The following is an 18,054-nucleotide window of genomic DNA, read 5'->3' as shown; positions in this document are numbered from 1 at the left end:
AAACTAGGAAGAAAAATTAGAAAAATCAAAAAGAAAAGTAGGAAGAAGAATTAGAAAAATCAATACATTTTTTGGAAAAAAAAAAAGTACCTGAGCACACGCGCATCATCTTCATGGTTTCGTACTAGAAGCCATAAATATGAACATGGTACAATATTGCAACTGCATTTTCATCCTATTTTCATGCATTTTTTTTTACATTTTTGCTTTCTCTTCAAGTCCCCCAATACATGGCCACTTGGCCTTAATCCAAAACATCAAGAATCTTCTGGAATTAAAGCCATCTAATGGCTCCAAAATTTGCAACAAATCTGTTTTTTAAGAACCATTGATATGAGGGTTTAACAGCCCTTGTTCCTGAAAAAACCTTCAAAAATGCAACACTAGGGTAAGAAGAAACAAGAGGGAGGCGGCAGAAAAGCAAAAAAGGGAGAGAAAAGAGAGAAATGAAAGAAAAATTAGAGAGAAAAAAAGAAAGAAAAATTGCTGGAAAACTTGATACCGAGCTGATGCACCAGCCCTCTTTGGATCCAATTCTCACTTTGATTTTAACCCTTTGAGGATCCTTTTGTTTCTGCATTATCTGTAGATGTAGGACAACAAATTTTGTCTTGAAACTTTCTCCAAAAAACATCGTTAACCCCTTTGAATCCGAGCTCAAAATCACGAGATTATCAGCATTGCAAGGTCTGCAACGGAACTTGTTCGGCTTCGTTTCAGTGACTTTTTTCAAGATTTTTCAGCTTTTCTTACATCGATTCGAGCCTCAATAATTTGTAGGTGATGATAGTTTTCCCTCTTAATCTATTTAACGTTATTTCATGAGATTGTTGGGTCATTACATGAGTTGGTCTGCATGAATTAGGTTCTTAGATTTTTTGTGATTTGTGATGTGTTGAAAGATTATTTAGATGGGTGGAATTCGCACAAAAGGGTTTGTATGATGTTTGATAATTTAATGGTTTGATCAGAAAATCTTCAGAATCCGGTGGATCTATTCATTGGTTCCGCCATGAGTTGATTTCACATTCTTCCTGCTTGTCTTTCTTCGCTTGATCCCCAAGAAATGGAATTTGTAGTTGGGTTTTGTCAAATAAAAATGGGTTGGACTCCTTGTACTGGTGTTTGATTGATAAATCGATGGTTTTTTTTTTGTTTGACCTAGAGTAAGAAATGTTGTAATAGAATGGGTTGCAAAGTTGCAGAAGAAGAAGGGTAGAAGAAAGCTGCGATGAGCTTGCATGAATAATCTGGAAAATTTATATTTTGGCCCCCAATTTTTAAATAATTCCACTATGGTCCAAAATATGAAAAAATTGAACTAATTTTGCCTCTTTTAAGTTTTAATCCTCTTTTTTTATGTTTTAAATGTGTTTTTGAGCAAATTATTTCCGGGTTATAGGACATAATTGGGTCTTAATTTTTTTAGATGATTAATGGTTTGTTTGGATTTTTGGAAGTGGGTTTTAGTTATTTCTGATTGGATTTTGACTTGAGCTTGAAAGCCAAGGCCCATGCATTTTCAGCTGGGTTAGTTTGATTAAAGTTATGGGCTGGCCTGTGTATTTTTCCTTGGACTTTTCACTGGCCTTAGGAGGCTTTGGCCCAAAAAAGAAATAAAAATGGTCCAAAAGATAGGTTTTAGTTAGGCTATGTAATAGATAGGTTTTAATTTTTTGCCAAAAAATATAATTAGTTAGATAAATGTAATAGTTAGATTATTATTTTTAAAATTTTTCCCTTTAGATTATAGTTAGGGCCTCGAATGTAATAGTTAGGCTTTTATTTGCGCTTACTTGCTTGTGTGCTTACGTGTTTATTCTTTTTTATTAGGGTTTTGCATCTAAAAATTAAGCCTATGTGTTATGTATTCTATGTGCATTATGTATTTAGTTGATTTAATTATGTTTTATAAGATTTATTTAGTTATAATAAATGCATGACGTCATCACACTAGTACAACGCTAGTTGTGGCCTTTCTTCTCGATTTTTCACTAGTCTAACGCTAGTAAAGACTAGTAGAAATTGGTTAATCCAATGTTAGACCCTTTAAACCGTCTCGCAGTAGATTCACATTCTTTGCATGATATTCATTACATTTCATACATGTTTTTCATTTTTAGACCCTTTTCTCATTTTGCACGATATTTCTTCTACATATTGTCTCCCTTACCCCTATTTACGTGAAACATAACATTTAGACGTACATTCCATTTAGAAAAATAAAAATAGGTTAGTCCATTTGTTTGATTAGGTTAGCAGAGCCACCCTTCAAATATGAGAAATGGACAAGTATGATTTCTTAATCGTAGCACGCTTATATCTCCTCTATAGAAAGAAAAATTGAGTCATGAATTTAGATCCCCCGTACCTTTTATATTGCATTCCTTTCTTTCAGGTCATGTATACTTATATATTATAATTCTTCTTTTCTTCGAGTTTCACCTTTTGCATATTCGTGACCTCTTCTAAGAATCATTTTGGACATCACAATTAATGTGATTTGCACAAATTAAACTTTGAAAAGATATTTCAACCCATTCGATATTCATTAGGTCTAGATTTGCATCTATATAGAAACGCCCTAATGTGATAAGTTGTATAGGTTAGATGAAGAAAAATTTTCGACTAAATCTCACAACTAGTTTTAATTAGGTTGAAAGGGTGCCTTAGATCAAATCTTTGCTTACCCTTCCTTTAACCCTGACTCCCGAATTCTTTTCTCTTGTTTTCAAAGACCTGAAATCGTCTAAAAAGGGTTCTATTTTTTTTTTTTTTATCTTAAAAACATATTTTGGATGACTTAGTACACCTTAATTCAATACCAAGTGGCGACTTTAATTTTTTTTCCTAAAAAATCCTTTTTAGACTATTATTTTGGGTCAAAACCGTCGCACTTTTTAAGTCTCATTTTAAGCCTTTTTTCTTTATTCTATTTCTAAAATCAATAAATACATTGTTCAACACAATAAAGTTATTTTTCGAAAAATAGGGCGCGACATAAAGAAATGCATGGAAAATTCAAGATATGTTGATAACATTGATAGATATCCCAAAAACAAAGAATTTAATTGTTGTACTAACTAGTAGCCATTTGGAGCAATGGAGAGTGAGTATTGATTCGCAATGGATCTGTAGTATCATCTCTGTCCCATTTTTTATTATATTTCTATTTTCCTTCATAAACATGATGTTTTAGTTCTTTTTTATTTCCTTAAGATCCAACAACTATTAACTGAGTAAAAAGTAAAAACAACACTTTCAAAAATATATATATAATAGAAAATTAAAAATAAGTAGAAAATTCATAGTTTGTTAAATTTTGTGTATTACTCTGTTAATAGTTATTGGATATTAAGGTAACAAAAAAGAATTAAAACATGATATTTATGAAAGAGAAAAAAATATGATAAAAAGTGTAACAGAAATTGGCACAGAAAATGGGACAAAAGATCCATTGCGGTATTGATAGGTGTAATGAGGCAGAAATCTTGAAGCCAAAAAGCTGCATATATATCAAAATATTGACCCAATCCTTTACATTAAAAAAGTGTGAGTAGTAACCGCAGCAACTCTCCAAATTTTCTTTTAGGCCAAAAAAGTGGAAAAAAAATGTGGCTAGTATGTTTATAATGTGGTATATGTAAAAGGTACTTTTGACACTTTAAATCATTAAAAAAAAAAAAAGTGAATCAACTAATGTAGATTCACCCATGGATATTCTTGCAAAAATATCCACACCACGTGTAAATATATCTTAAAACCCAACATTTTTTATTTATAAACATACATGCCATATTGTTGAATAGAATATTTATATTTTAGTACCAACTACTAAAATATTAGGGCTTTTTAATATATATTTTGTTATCTCTCTCTGTTAGACTGTTATCCAGCACTGCAGCATGAGAGATCTCTTCCTCTATCTTTTCTTGTACTTTTACAAGTTTATGTGGAAATTAAAAAGATTTATTTATCTAAATCCAGTCAAATGATCATATTTTAGATGGTTAATTTTATGTAAATTCTGTTCTTTCTGTCTCTTATTAACAACTTTATGGATGTTATGCTAATTCATATTATTTTTGGTTATGAAATTCAAACTTTTATTGGTGTTGCAACTTTATTTAGATGTTAATATGCAATAGAAGGTTTATGGGTTGGCTAGTTGCTTCATTGAACTAGATTATGCTAAAAAAATTAAATCATGTGAGTTTGGAACTAATTGAATTAGGCTCAATATCAACTTTTTTGTGAGCCAAGTATGAGTTACTAACATGTGAGCCTAGTTGAGTTGAGTTTGGATTCAAAAGAGTGAAATTTCATGTTAGCTGAGTTTGAGTAAGTCAAAATCCAACTAACATAGTCCAATTGATAGGTCTACTTAAATCTTTGTAAGAACAAAGCAACAAAAGAGTGAAACAATTGTTTTAAATGATTAAAATCCCTTAATGCAGTTTATAATTACTAGGGATAATTTTAGAAACCTTCCTTGAGATTTCTGACAATTTCACTCTACTTCTCTCAAGTTTAAGAAATCACACTTACCTCCCTTAATATAGTAAAATACCTATAATGCCCTTCACTTAGTAGACAATTTTAAATTTAAGACAATAAATTTACAAAATCTAAAAAAAAAGCTATTTTTCTATCTTTTATTTATTTTCTAGTTAATATAACCTCTTTTTATTATCTTCAATTTTATGGATATTAGCAAATTGAAATTACAAAATCTACAAAGGGAGTAGATTATGTGTCAAATTAGAAGAAAATGAAGAGACTCACGGTGATAGAGAAAAAAATAATAAAATTGATGATTGAAATAGGAAAAAGAACTAAAGATGTGGAATTTGTTATATTTTGTTTATTGTAAAGAAAAACTTTTATAAAATGTCAATAATTACATAATGATTTCTTTTATTGTATTGGAAACATTTCATTATAATTTTATTATGGAGATAGAATTTATTCTCTACTTTTGAGATATTAATATTTTTAAAGCCATAGAAGAATTGTAATGGTGGTTTTATGCCATATTAACTTATATTAAAAAAGTATTCGAGCATTGATATTTAATTTGGGGGTATAAAAATGGTAGTCAATGGGGTTTTGTGTGTGCGTTTTTTGTCGTGGAAAATATTTATATTGTATAAGGAATTTGGAATATTTTGGATGCCTACTTGATTTTAGAACTTATACTTGTATAGTTGTTAGGGATTTGGTTTGTTGATTTATGTAAAGTATGAAAGAAAATAATTGAGTATACTAATAGGATGCATAATTGTCATTAGATTTGTGTATATTTTTCCCTTGATATTTGTCAAATATTGTATTATTGGGTAGATTTTACTTATATTTGGTATTTGGTGCTAACTGTAGGAAGGTGGAGAAAAAAAGTGATAAAAGGGGAATTTTTTAAGAGTTGCTGTCAAGTCCAAAGATGTGAGAATCGTGCGTGGAAGTTTCCTAATTGATGACTTACTAAGCATGTTTTCAATTACAGTTGGGAACAATTTAGATTATCTTTTGTCAATTTAGGAATTGTCTTTTTCTTAGGAAAATTAGGAACTTTATTTTATTTTGGATGCTAGAAAATAAGAAATACATGCGACTGCCTATATAGACTAGTGATTAGTACTTTCGAGGAGAATAACTTTTGGTTGGCCCTTGAGGATTGACTAGTCACGAAGTTAAAAGAAAACAAGGGCAACCGCTTTTTCTCTTTTCCTTCTTGGGAGTTTTTCTCAAGTCGAACATTTTATGCAAACATTCTCGATGGATTTGTTCGGATTTTTTCTTAAGGATGCACAACTAATTCTCTTTTCTAGTCAAGGAATAACAAGGATTTGTGTCATCTACGCCTGTGAAATCTAATTATTTTTATTAATTTCTTTTATTCGTTAGTATTTGCATGTCTTCGAGTTTAATTTCTCATGGTTGTTAGTTGTTTGAATATCGAAGGTGTCTGATATTTAATTCAATCTAACAAACTATTGCCAGTTATGATAGTTAAACCCATAATTATTTAATTGTTTTAAATTAATAGTGACTAGTGTGATTGGTTTCATGTTAGGGAGACATATAATCTAATTAAATAAACTCTGGTAATATGTTTGTTGATTAGAACAGGACTTTTCTAGTTTTTAATGCAGTCAAGAAATTAAATTCTACTAGCTTACCAAGGGTTATTTCTTAGTTAGAAAAGTAGTTAACGGTTGTATCTTAACTATTGAGACGGTAAGGAAAAGTTGGTTGTCATAACTTGTCTGACAACTATAACCTGTTTATTAACGAATAGATGAAATAATCATTGCATCAATGAGCAGTTGTATGAACCACTTTCGAAGTTATATCCTTGGCTAGACCTTGTTTATTCTTGAGTTGAATTTAATTTGCTTTAGTTAATTGTTTTGAGTCACATTGATTATTTATTTTAGTTTTAACTCTCCAAAACCCTCCAACTGGTTTTGCTTGGAAAGAAATAGATTTTCCCCTTAATTCTTGTGAAGATGATCCTACTTACTCTTATACTCATTTATACCTTATCATGAGTAGGTTTTTATTATTACACAACTCGACACCTCTCAATTTTTGACGTCGTTGCCGGGGATTAGCGTTGGTTAATTTTTTTCTTTTTGAGTTTGTTTTATTTTATTTTATTTTTTCTGGTATTTTTGCTCATTGATGCTTCTTTCTTCTCACACAAGTGAATTGATTTACGATCCTGAGGTCGAGAAGAAAGCACACAGATTGAAAAAAGAAACCAAGAAATGCAAGGAAAAGCAGTCATCCACCACATCTCCAAGGCTCAATTTGGCTGTGGAATTGCTCAAGTCTTCTAGTGATTCTAAATAGGAAAATGTCATGATGGCAAACAATAACCGAACTTTAAGGGAGTTGGCTGCTCTTGATTTAAATCAGCAGCCTTTATACATTACTTTTCTTGATTTTGCTGAGAATGTAACATTTGAATTAAAATCAGGATTAATTCATCTCTTACCTAATTTTCATGGTTTGCCAGGTGAAGAGCCCCCACAAACACCTCCAGGAATTCACCGGGTCTGCACAGGTATGAAGCCACCTGGTATCACTAAGGAGCAGATTAAGATGCTGGTATTCCCTTTTTTATTAAAGGGGGCTGCCAAAGGCTGACTATACTACTTGCCAACAGGGAGTATCACAACATGGATGGATATGAAGAGAAAATTCTTAAAAATATACTTCCCTGCATCTCGAGCTGCCAGCCTATGGAAAGAACTATGTGGTATTAAGTAGAATCATAAGGAGTCTCTCTACGAATAGGAGTCTCTCTACGAATACTAGGAGAGATTCAAGAAATTGTGTACCAATTGCCCTCAGCATTGGATTAGTGAACAACTTCCCATCCAGTACTTCTATGAAGGCCTGCTTTATAGGGATAGGAGTATCATTGATGCTGCAAGTGTAGGATGCACTAGTGAACAAGACTCCTCGAGAAGCCTAGAATTTGATTGAAGAGATGGTTGAAAATTCCCAACAATTTGGCACGTAGGATGATGTACCAACTCGTCACGTGAATGAGGCAAACATTTCATCGATGCAAGAGTAATTGGCTAGGTTAACTTCTATGGTTCGCCAGATTGCAATGAAAAATATGCAAGTCAAGACATGTAGAAATTGCAAGGAAGTTAGCCATCCCACTGATGGGTGTCCAATGCTTCAAAAGAAGAATGTTGAACAAGTGAACATGGCTAGCAACATGCTCGCGCCATGGAGGCAATATTATCCATACTCCAATACCTATAATCTGGGTTGGAGGGATCATCCGAACTTTAGCTATAGAGGAAACAGGCAACAAAATTTTAGTTAGAGTAAACAGCAAGGATTCCAGCCTCAATACCATCCAAAGTCTCAACCATCGTCCTCTAATTCAGGAGGCCCCTTGGAAGATATTGTCAAAAGTTTGGCCACTAGTACTACACAATTTCAACAAGAAACTCAGTTAGGCATGAAAAATCTTGAAAACCGAATAAGTCATATGGCAACAGTAATTAACCACTTAGAATCATACCTTTTTGAAAAATTGCTATCTCAACTTGAAGCTAACCTGAAGAATGTGAGTGCCATAACCTTCAGAAGTGGGACAGAGATTGAATGGCCAAAACCTATAATTCCAAAGGATAAGAGTGACACTCAAATTGAAAAGGAGATGGAAGAAGAGGGATTCATCAAAGCAGCCTAAGGTAACTCCCAATCCTGTAATTCAAGTTAATCTAATCTGACTCGCTTTCCTACCTGGTTGGAGAAATCAAAGAAACAAGACGAAGAGAGGGAAATTTTGGAAATGTTTCAAAAGTTAGCAATCAATATTCCTTTATTGGATGCGATTAAGCAAGTGCCCAAATATACTAAATTTTTGAAGAACTTGTGCGTCAGCAAAAAGAAATTGAGAGACGATGAGAAAGTTGTGATGGGGAAGAATGTATCTGCAGTGCTACAAAAAAAACTTCCACCCAAATGTGGAGATCCAGATATGTTCTCTATTCCCTATCAAATAGGAAACACTAAAATCAAAAGGGTCATGGTAGATTTAGGAGTTTCAATTAATGTGATGCCCAAGATCATTTATAATCCCTTAAATCTAGAACCATTAAAGAAAACTAGCATCATAATTCAGTAAGCTAATCGGACAAATGCATATCCCGATGAGTTAGTTAAAGATATTCTAGTCCAAGTTAATGAACTAGTGTTTTCTACTAACTTTTATGTTCTTGACATAAATGATGAACGCTCTCTTAATCCATCACTTATTATATTAGGGAGACACTTCATGAGTATAGCTCGCACAAAAATTGATATTAGTAAGGATACTTTGATGATGGAATTTGAAGGAGAAGTAGCTCATTTTAATATTTTTGATGAAATGAAACATCCTATTAATTCTCAGTCTGTATTTGCCATTCATGCTATTAATCCCTTTGTGCAAGAATTTTCTGAGATTAATATTAGAGGTAAATTCAAAATTGCTGCGAATAAGTCTCATGGGATAAAAGCAATTTATGAGGTGAAAATGAGTAGAAAATTAAAGAAAATGGTTACACTCAATGGCTATTTGGATCCTACAGGAATGTTACCCATTGTAAAAAAATTTGAATCACATCCAAATTGAGAAGTGATGCTTCACGTCTAGTAAAAAATGTTAAAGAAAGGTGTTTATTGGGAGGCAACCCAATTTATTTTCTGTTATTTATTTATGTGTTTTATTATGTTTATCTTAGGTTTTTCATATTTGATGTGTTTAATTTTCATTTTTTTATGTTCCATTGGTTAGCAGACTTCCTCCCAACAAGATGTGCCTATGTCTTAAGGGCACATTGTAACGAGCATATATTCAATTCTACCTTCAGAAGACTACTGCCTAACCTTTACCTTTTCCACGCCTAACTGACTGGAGAGGTCATGTTTCGATTTCAAAAATTCTAGTAAACGACTAAACAACAAGACATGCCCACATCTTGAGGGCACGTTGTAACTCGAAATTAACTTGCCATTAGAAGATTCCAGACCAACAAGACGTGCCCACGTCTTGTTCCAACAAGGGGGCAAAAAAATGACAAAAAGATTTTTTTTTCTTTCTTTTCTTTTTTTTCTTTCCTTTCCTCTTTCTTTTTCCTTTCTTTCTTTCTTCTTCTTTTTCTCTCTTCTTTTCTTCCTCTTCTTTTCTTCTACCTTTTCCTTTTTCTTCTCCAGTCACTGCTCGCTGCTCCTAAAGATTGCTTATCGCCATCCACCATTTCCTTGCTGATCGTTGCTCGCTAATTGATAATCACAGCTATTATATTCGTCTCCATCCATCATCGACAGGCTACCTTCCTCATTGTGCCAATTGCTTTGTGCTGCCACCCCTCACGAACTACTGATTACTTAGCTATCTTTGGTGAAATTGGAGCTTGGAACTCGTGCATGATAATTGTTATTGCTTGAGTGATTCATTGCTCGAGTATGGCCAAGTCTAAGACCACTATGCCACCACTATTGCACCATAACGCAGCATTATGGAAGAGATGTGAGCACATGTCGATGATGGGAATTGTGATCCTGACCCGTCTACCTGCGTGGCCCTCCCTCAATTATAAGGAAGTTTCACTGTCGCTATTCCATTTCTTTTATTCTTTATTACTTACATTGGAGACAATGTAAGATATAGGTGTAGGGGGTAGTATATATTGATAGTATATTTAAAAAGTGCAAGTATAGGCATTTTTGTTGAAATTTTTTGTTCGACTTTGTCGAAATTTATCCAATTTTTGCCACGTCTTGTGTATTTTTGTGGTTATTCCTGATCAACAGTAACTAGATGTCTCGAATTTTTCTATTGCTAAGATTTTATAGTGGTCAAGTATGACATGGTTAGATCTAAGGCTGTCTTTTTGGTGAATATTTGAGATTTTATGGCTTTTGCACTCTTTGGTTAACTTTTCTAGGCATCGCAAATATTTGTCTGGCATTTTTCATAAAAATTGGTTTAACTATTAATCTTAGTTCTCAATGTTTGAGAAATGAAGTGGATTGATATGATCTTTAATTATATTTCATGCTTAATTGTAAATCATATTTAACTATACTGCGCTAGTTGTCGCTGCATAGTAACCAGAGGTTTTCACCAAAAGTGTTGACTTTTGCGTATAGTAGCGATGACAATGAGTATGTGGTCTTTAAAAGATGAGAGTTGAATAACCGGATTCCTTCATTTAGTAGGTGTTGGAGTTCACATAAAAAGGTTTGAATAAGTTTGAATGGATAAGGACTAAACTTTTTCCCCTGAAAAAAAAAAAGTTGAGAGTTCAAGTATGGGGATCCTTAAAAGGTAGAAAAAAAAGTTGTGAAAAAGTGAAAAATGTGCAAATGTATGAATGATTGTGTTAGCCTACTGATCTATGAGTTTTAATATTGAGATTTTGCTTAATAATTGAACCATTTACTAAAGAATGCTGGTTGAATATTTTATATCCTTATATTAGTTAGTCAGGAATTAGAAAAGTCCTTGGTTTTAAAAACTAACCGGAGAGATATCTCTTGGAACTAACTACTAGTACTTGATATGTGTTTTAATTATATTTTGGCAATAGATGATTTGAATAATAGCCATTATTTGAGCTCAATTGCTTAATTGACTGTTCTCATGCTTGAAGACAAGCATAGTCTATATATGGGGGAATTGATAGAATGCATAATTGACATTAAATTTGTGTATATTTTTCCCTTGATATTTGCCAAGTATTGTATTATTGGGTAGATTTTACTTATATTTGGTATTTGGTACTAACTGTAGGGAGAGAAAAAAAGTGATAAAAGGGATAATTTTTCAAGAGTTGCTGTCAAGTCCAAAGACACGGGATTCACGCACGGCAGCTTCTCAATTCAAGTCGAAGACTTATGAAGCATGTTTTCAATTACAGTTGGGAAACAATTTAGATTATCTTTTGTCAATTTAGGAATTATCTTTTTATTAGGAAAATGAGGAATTTTATTTTATTTGGGCACTAGAAAATAACAAATAAGTGTGGCTGCCTATATAGACCAGTGATTAGTACTTCCGAGGAGAATAACTTTTGGTTGGCCCTTGAGGATTGACTAGTCACGAAGTTAAAAGAAAACAAGAACAACCACTTTCTTTCTTTTCCTTCTTGGGAGTTTTTCTCTAGTCGAACATTTTATGCAAACATTCTCGATGGATTTGTTCGGATTTTTCTTAAGGATGCACAACTAATTCTCTTTTCTAGTCAAGAAATATCAAGGATTTGTGTCATCTACACCTGTGAAATCTAATTGTTTTTATTAATTTCTTTTATTCATTAGTATTCGCATGTCTTCTAGTTTAATTTCTCATGGTTTTTAGTTGTTTGAATATCGAAGGTGTCTGATATTTAATTCAATCTAACAAACTATTGCCAGTTATGATAGTTAAATATGTAATTATTTAATTGTTTTAAATTAGTGGCGATTAGCGTGATTAGTTTCATGTTAGGGGGACATATGATCTAATTTAAATAAACTCTGGTAATATGTCTGTTGATTAGAGCAAGACTTTTCTAGTTTCTAATGCAGTCAAAAAATTAAATTCTACGAGCTTACCTAGGATTATTTCTTGGTTAGAGAAGTAGTTAACGGTCGCACCTGAACTATTGACACGCTAAGGAAAAGTTGATTGTCACCGCTTGTCTGGCAACTATAACCTATTTATTAACGAATAGATGAAATAATCATTGCATCGATGAGTAGTTGTATAAACCACTTTCGGAGTTATATCCTTGGCTAGACCTTGTTTATCATTGGGTTGAATTTAATTTGCTTTAGTTTAATTATTTTTAGTCACATTGAGTATTTACTTTAGTTTTAATTCTCCAACCCCCCCCCCCCCGAATTGGTTTTATTTGGAAAGAAATAGATTTTCTCCCTAATTCTTGTGAAAACAACCCTACTTGCCATTATACTCATTTAAATCTTGTTGTGAGTAGGTTTTTATTATTGCACAGACTTGACACTTGTTATATACTATATTTTTTTCGAGTTTTGTACGAAAGGGTAATTTTAGATTTTTGAAAGAAAATTTAAGTTCTTGGACTTGTATTGTTACTAAATGATAAAAGTCGGGGAGGTATATATAATTTTCAAAACCTGAGGGGAGCTCTTTGTAATTGTGAGAAACCTTAGGAGAGATTTGTGAAATTATCCCTAATTATTATATGAATTTTGGTCTAATAGTTAAAGTTGAAATCTCATAACCTAATGTCCCGCCCCCTTCTCGGTTTTTAAAACCTAGCCCTCCCTTACTAGAAAAAAATTATTATATGAATTATACAAGTCAAAATAACTCTTATTAATTGCAAAAAAAAGTATTCAATGTTCATATAGCATGGAAATATCCAATATTCATATAGGTATTACAAATTCTAGACTCTGATCCTGTATCCCCTCTTTACTTCTTAAATTCTACTCCTCTTTTGCCAAAAGAAATTACAAATAAAAAAGTATTAAATATTCATATGTTGAAATAGATAGGAATACTCCTCAAGGACCTCGACTAAAAGTGAGCCAACTGTAATTTTCAAAACCTAAAGGTCAGTCCATGCAATTATGCTAAACCTTAAGGGAGAAATGTGCTATTAAACTTTCTTCCTTTATTTGTTTATTGGAATAATTTCAAAAACCTCTTGTGTGATTTTTGACAATTGCAACCACCTCCTTTCAAGTTTAAAAAATTATATTTATCTCCCCTTGATACCATGAAAAGCCTATGATAGTCTTCACAAAGTTTACAAATGAGAAAAATAAAAATTTCTTTTTTATAATACTTATTTATCCTAAAACTCTAACATCATCTAATCTAGTATATTATACTTGGTTCTAAATTTTTTTTGATTAGATTTATTCATGAATTTACAAAAAGTCGACCAACCAATTAGGAAAACATTTGTTAAAATAAGTATATTCAAAAACTACTTAACCAAAAAAAGGTCCAAAGTATCAAAAAGAATGCTTTCAAAAGAAATTTCATCTAACGGATAATGGTGATAGTTAACTGTTAACTATTTAATTTGTTTTACATATCAGAGAGGGGTAATATTGGATTTTTTTTTTTTTTTTTTTTGCTCAGATCATCAATTGTTATCAAGATATATTTTCTCGAAGAGGTTTTCATAAATTTTCAAACCTCAGCGTGGGTGGCTGCAATTGTTAGACACTAAGGCCCGACACAGCGAGTACTCAACGGGTTCTTTCCTGTGTTCGACTTCTCGTCTCGCTAAACCCCACCGGCGGCTTCTGTTCTCCGACACCGACACCACCACCACCCAGCCTCTCTGATTCTCTGAATTTGGTAAAATAAAAGTTGCAGAATTTTGTTTCTATAATATTTTTCTCCAGTCAATTTTCTGCTAATTAGGGTTCATCGCATGCCCATTTATCAATTATTGCTTTTGTTATTTTTTTTGGCTTGTCTAGTTTGTTGGGGGATGGAGATTGACCCTAAAGAAGCATCAGAGGATGGTGTAACATCAATGCAAATCGGTTCCCAAGTAAACACCATTAGCTTATGAAAGTTAATTCCATGTTTGGATATATTTCTGGCATTGAATTCCTAAGGGTATTTGTTTTTCATTTATTTTAGTCAGAGGGCAAACATGAAGAAGTCGACATTGCTCAATCAATGGAGAAATTGAATGTTGCAGACCCATGCCCTTCGTTTAAGCGAAAGCCAGTCATCATTATTGTTGTTGGGATGGCAGGTGTGTGCATCATATTAACATAAAATTGTTTTATTTCTTTTGTTCGATATTTTAGTTGTTATTTTAGAGGTACTCTGAGGGTTTCTTTTAGTTCACCTAAAAGGGTTTTGTGTTCAGATAGTTTTGAAGTTTGAGTGGTGTTTTAAATATGAATAGGGAGCGGAAAGACGACGTTCATGCATCGGCTTGTGTGCCACACAATGGGATCGAATGTTCGAGGTTATGTGATAAATCTTGACCCTGCAGTGATGTCTCTTCCTTATGGTGCGAATATTGATATAAGAGACACAGTTCGGTACAAGGAAGTGATGAAAGAGTTCAATCTTGGACCGAATGGAGGAATTCTGACCTCACTCAACCTATTCTCAACCAAGTTTGATGAGGTAAAGCTAATGATTGAGCTTTTCTGCTCTTCTTGTTATAACCCTGCTCTTTTGTTTTTCAGAAGCTAATGTTAATGTTTACTGTAAAATTGATGTGAGTTTGGGAGAAATGGGTAAAGAGAACAACTAAGTTGTAGCTGGCCTTTGAAAAGATAGAAAAGTTATTAGACAATGTTAGATTGGTTAGTTTTTAAATGTTTTATGTCTTTGTGCATTGATGGTGCTTAGTGGGGTATGCCAGCTTGCTCAATGTTATTGTGGTAATTTTGATTTAAGGTTATTCTTGGTGCTTTTTCTTCCTTCTGTAATTTTTTCTTATACATGTGGCAAAAGGCTGCCAGTTTCTTTCCATCAAGTCAGCTAGCTTCTGTTGGTGAAATTCGGGTGAAATTTTATTGTGTTCAAAGGAAAAATAGTTGAAACTTCTTCTAAAACATTCATTCTACAACTGTATTTGGAGAAGCTAGTTAAAAGCAAGTGGAAAACATATGAGCCACTGCACGATCACCATCTAAATTCAGGGTTTGAAGGATGAAGGCCTATTTTCAAAAATCCAATTTGATGGTGGGCCAATAAGTTTTTTAGATAATAGGAAAATTAGATTTCAAGATGGTGGAAACAATTAATTAATTACATCCTGTTTACCTGGAAATTGCATTTTTGTTGTCAAAAATTGCATCCTGGGTTTTCCTTCCTCTTTTTCTAGGGTTGTTTACAGAATTCAGTGAAGTGGCTTATATATACCTAGACCTGCATAGTAGTTGATAACTATTTTTTCCTTAGCAGATACACTGGTTTTGACAAGCATAGATTTGAAATAGTAATTTCTGCTGTTAGAATTTTGCTTTAATCATTTGTACTGCTTATTTGGAAAATTTTCATCTTGTCAATATTTCCATTGAATGGGCATGCATTCATCAGAGGGAGAGAGGATATACCCTCATATTGAGACCACTGGAGGCTTAACAGATATCACAATGCAGGTTATTTCAGTGATTGAGAAACGAGCAGATCAGTTGGACTATGTTTTGGTTGACACTCCTGGTCAGATTGAGATTTTTACCTGGTCTGCCTCGGGGGCAATCATAACGGAAGCTTTTGCATCAACCTTCCCTACTGTGATCACATATGTTGTCGACACACCACGGTCAACAAGTCCGGCTACCTTTATGAGTAACATGCTGTATGCCTGTAGCATTCTTTACAAGACACGACTACCACTAGTGTTGGCATTCAACAAGACAGATGTAGCACAACATCAGTTTGCTTTGGAGGTATCAGCATATAATCAACTGCTTGGTTATGTTTATGCATCTCAGTCTGACCATATATTTGACAGCTTACTGGGTATAAAGTATATAACCAACTGCTTACTTGCTATCATGGACAGTTGTGGCTGTGGTCTCTTCTATGAATACTTTTTTCTAGTCTCTGTTAAGGCTGATTATCTTAATGCATCTCAAATTATTTTCTCAGTGAGGACATATTGAGAGAATATGATAATTGCTTTTCCAAAAACAAGGCCTTTTGATTTGAGTAAATTCCTACTGTTTGTTCTCTGCTTGTATAAGATGACAAGGGATCTGCTTTTCTGTATGTTGTCTTTGTCTACTGTTTGTGGACTAGGGTAGAAATTTATGGTATTTCTTTTTATTCTTATTTTTTTGTTTTTTTCAAATGCAGTGGATGGAAGATTTTGAGGTATTCCATGCAGCACTTGATTCAGATCACTCTTACACATCAACACTGACTCGCAGTCTTTCCCTTGCTCTGGAGGAGTTCTATAAGAATCTTCGGTCTGTTGGAGTATCTGCAGTTTCTGGTGCAGGGATGGATGCCTTTTTTAAGGCTATTGAAGCTAGTGCTGAGGAATATATGGAGAATTACAAGTAAGGTTCTGAACTTCTTAGTCATCCAATAACAATTGGCCTTTCTCAAGGCACTGCGATGAAATAGATAGGGTGTTTTTAAGGTTCTTACATTTTCCCTTTTCTTGTAGCTTTTTGCTAGACATGGTTATGACTAAAATTTATTCCTGTTCCCATGTCCTGTTCTGCTCTCTAGGCCTGATCTTGATAGGAGACGAGCTGAGAAGCAGCAGTTGGAGGAACAACGCCGTCGTGAGAATATGGATAGGCTGAGGAAGGATATGGAGAAGTCAAGGGGGGAAACTGTGGTCTTGAACACTGGCTTGAAAGACACAGATGTGAATGCCAACACCATGATGCATGAAGATGATGCAGAGGAAGATGATGATGTGAACTTTGAGAGGTTTAGCGATTATGAGGATGGCATAGATAAGGATGAAGATGAAGAGATCGCTAGTTTCTCATTTTGATTTTATGGAAAAGCTTCGGTTGAGATTCCAACTTGTACAAAACTAATCAAAATATGCCCAGTAGTGAAGGCAGGGTTTTACTTTGAGACGGGCAACTCCATCTTCCTCTCTGAACTTATGATTGCATTTTTGTTGCTATTGTTGGTTCTGCTGCAAGTAAATCTATCATGTGTTGCCGGTTATGTGCTTATGAATTTGTCTTTGAATGGTTTGATCGATGCTTTATAGTCAAATTTATACGCTCGAATGCCTACTTCGCTGAATTTTGTGGTGGTGCTGTTTATTGATATAGAAAAAAATTGTTAGATATGATGTCAACCGCGTGCTGCAAGTTTATTGTTAAGAGCAGGGGTATGGCCTCTCTGGGTAACAGTCCTTGTCTCTTCGACGTGTTTGGTGGTATATTACGATTATTCTTGTTAAATTATTCAGTAATTTTTCAATAAACTCTTATAGTGGACTTAATGTACCTGCATTAGAAAAGATAAAATTTATTTAAGAAAACACCATATGTTTTACTCCCTCCGTCCCACTTTGATAGTTTTGTTTTCCTTTTTCGTCTATCCCAAATTGTAGTCCACTTTTTCATTAAGAAATGTAGTAATCTTTCAAATTGTCTAAAATACCCTTATTAAATATCTTGTTATTAATACATTGTTATTAAATACTAACCCACTACATTGAATACATTGAGCTTTTTCAATACTAATCCATTAGCTGTAACTGATATTAATTGGCACTATTCGTGATTAGCATAAGGGTATTTTAGGAAATTATTGATCTAAATTTATGTTTCCAACCAAATTAATTACACTTTCTTAATCTGTGTGAAAAAAAAACCAAGACTAACAAAGCGGGACGGAGGGAGTATGTAATAAGCCTCAAAGAAAAAGCATTAGAATTAGAGGTGGCAATTTGTCCCAAATCTCAATTGGTTACTCATGCCCAAAGGGACTTTGGACGGAATGGGTATTATAATTTGATATTGGATTTAAAATGGAACATATTCCAATTGTATCCATTAATTAATGGGAAATGTTGAGAAATATTTGAGTACCCATTGGGC

The 18,054-nt window shown here is 33.4% G+C and overlaps 1 protein-coding gene across 1 annotated transcript; it reads left to right on the top strand.

The window, feature by feature from the left end:
• The first annotated feature begins 13,706 nt into the window (after nucleotides 1-13,706).
• Nucleotides 13,707-17,178, top strand: LOC113727459 (GPN-loop GTPase QQT2-like). Its single transcript, XM_027251625.2, has 7 exons — nucleotides 13,707-13,858; nucleotides 13,984-14,057; nucleotides 14,150-14,267; nucleotides 14,424-14,650; nucleotides 15,634-15,924; nucleotides 16,334-16,539; nucleotides 16,715-17,178. The coding sequence occupies exons 2-7, from the start codon at nucleotides 13,995-13,997 to the stop codon at nucleotides 16,986-16,988; spliced, it is 1,179 nt and encodes a 392-aa protein (XP_027107426.2). The 5' UTR covers nucleotides 13,707-13,858; nucleotides 13,984-13,994; the 3' UTR covers nucleotides 16,989-17,178.
• The last annotated feature ends 876 nt before the right edge of the window (nucleotides 17,179-18,054 follow it).

This window comes from Coffea arabica, chromosome 2c (assembly GCF_036785885.1).
Source record: "Coffea arabica cultivar ET-39 chromosome 2c, Coffea Arabica ET-39 HiFi, whole genome shotgun sequence".
In the NCBI taxonomy this organism is placed as follows: domain Eukaryota; kingdom Viridiplantae; phylum Streptophyta; class Magnoliopsida; order Gentianales; family Rubiaceae; genus Coffea; species Coffea arabica.
Note: the sequence above shows the minus strand (reverse complement) of the source record. Positions and strands in the feature narration are given on the sequence as shown.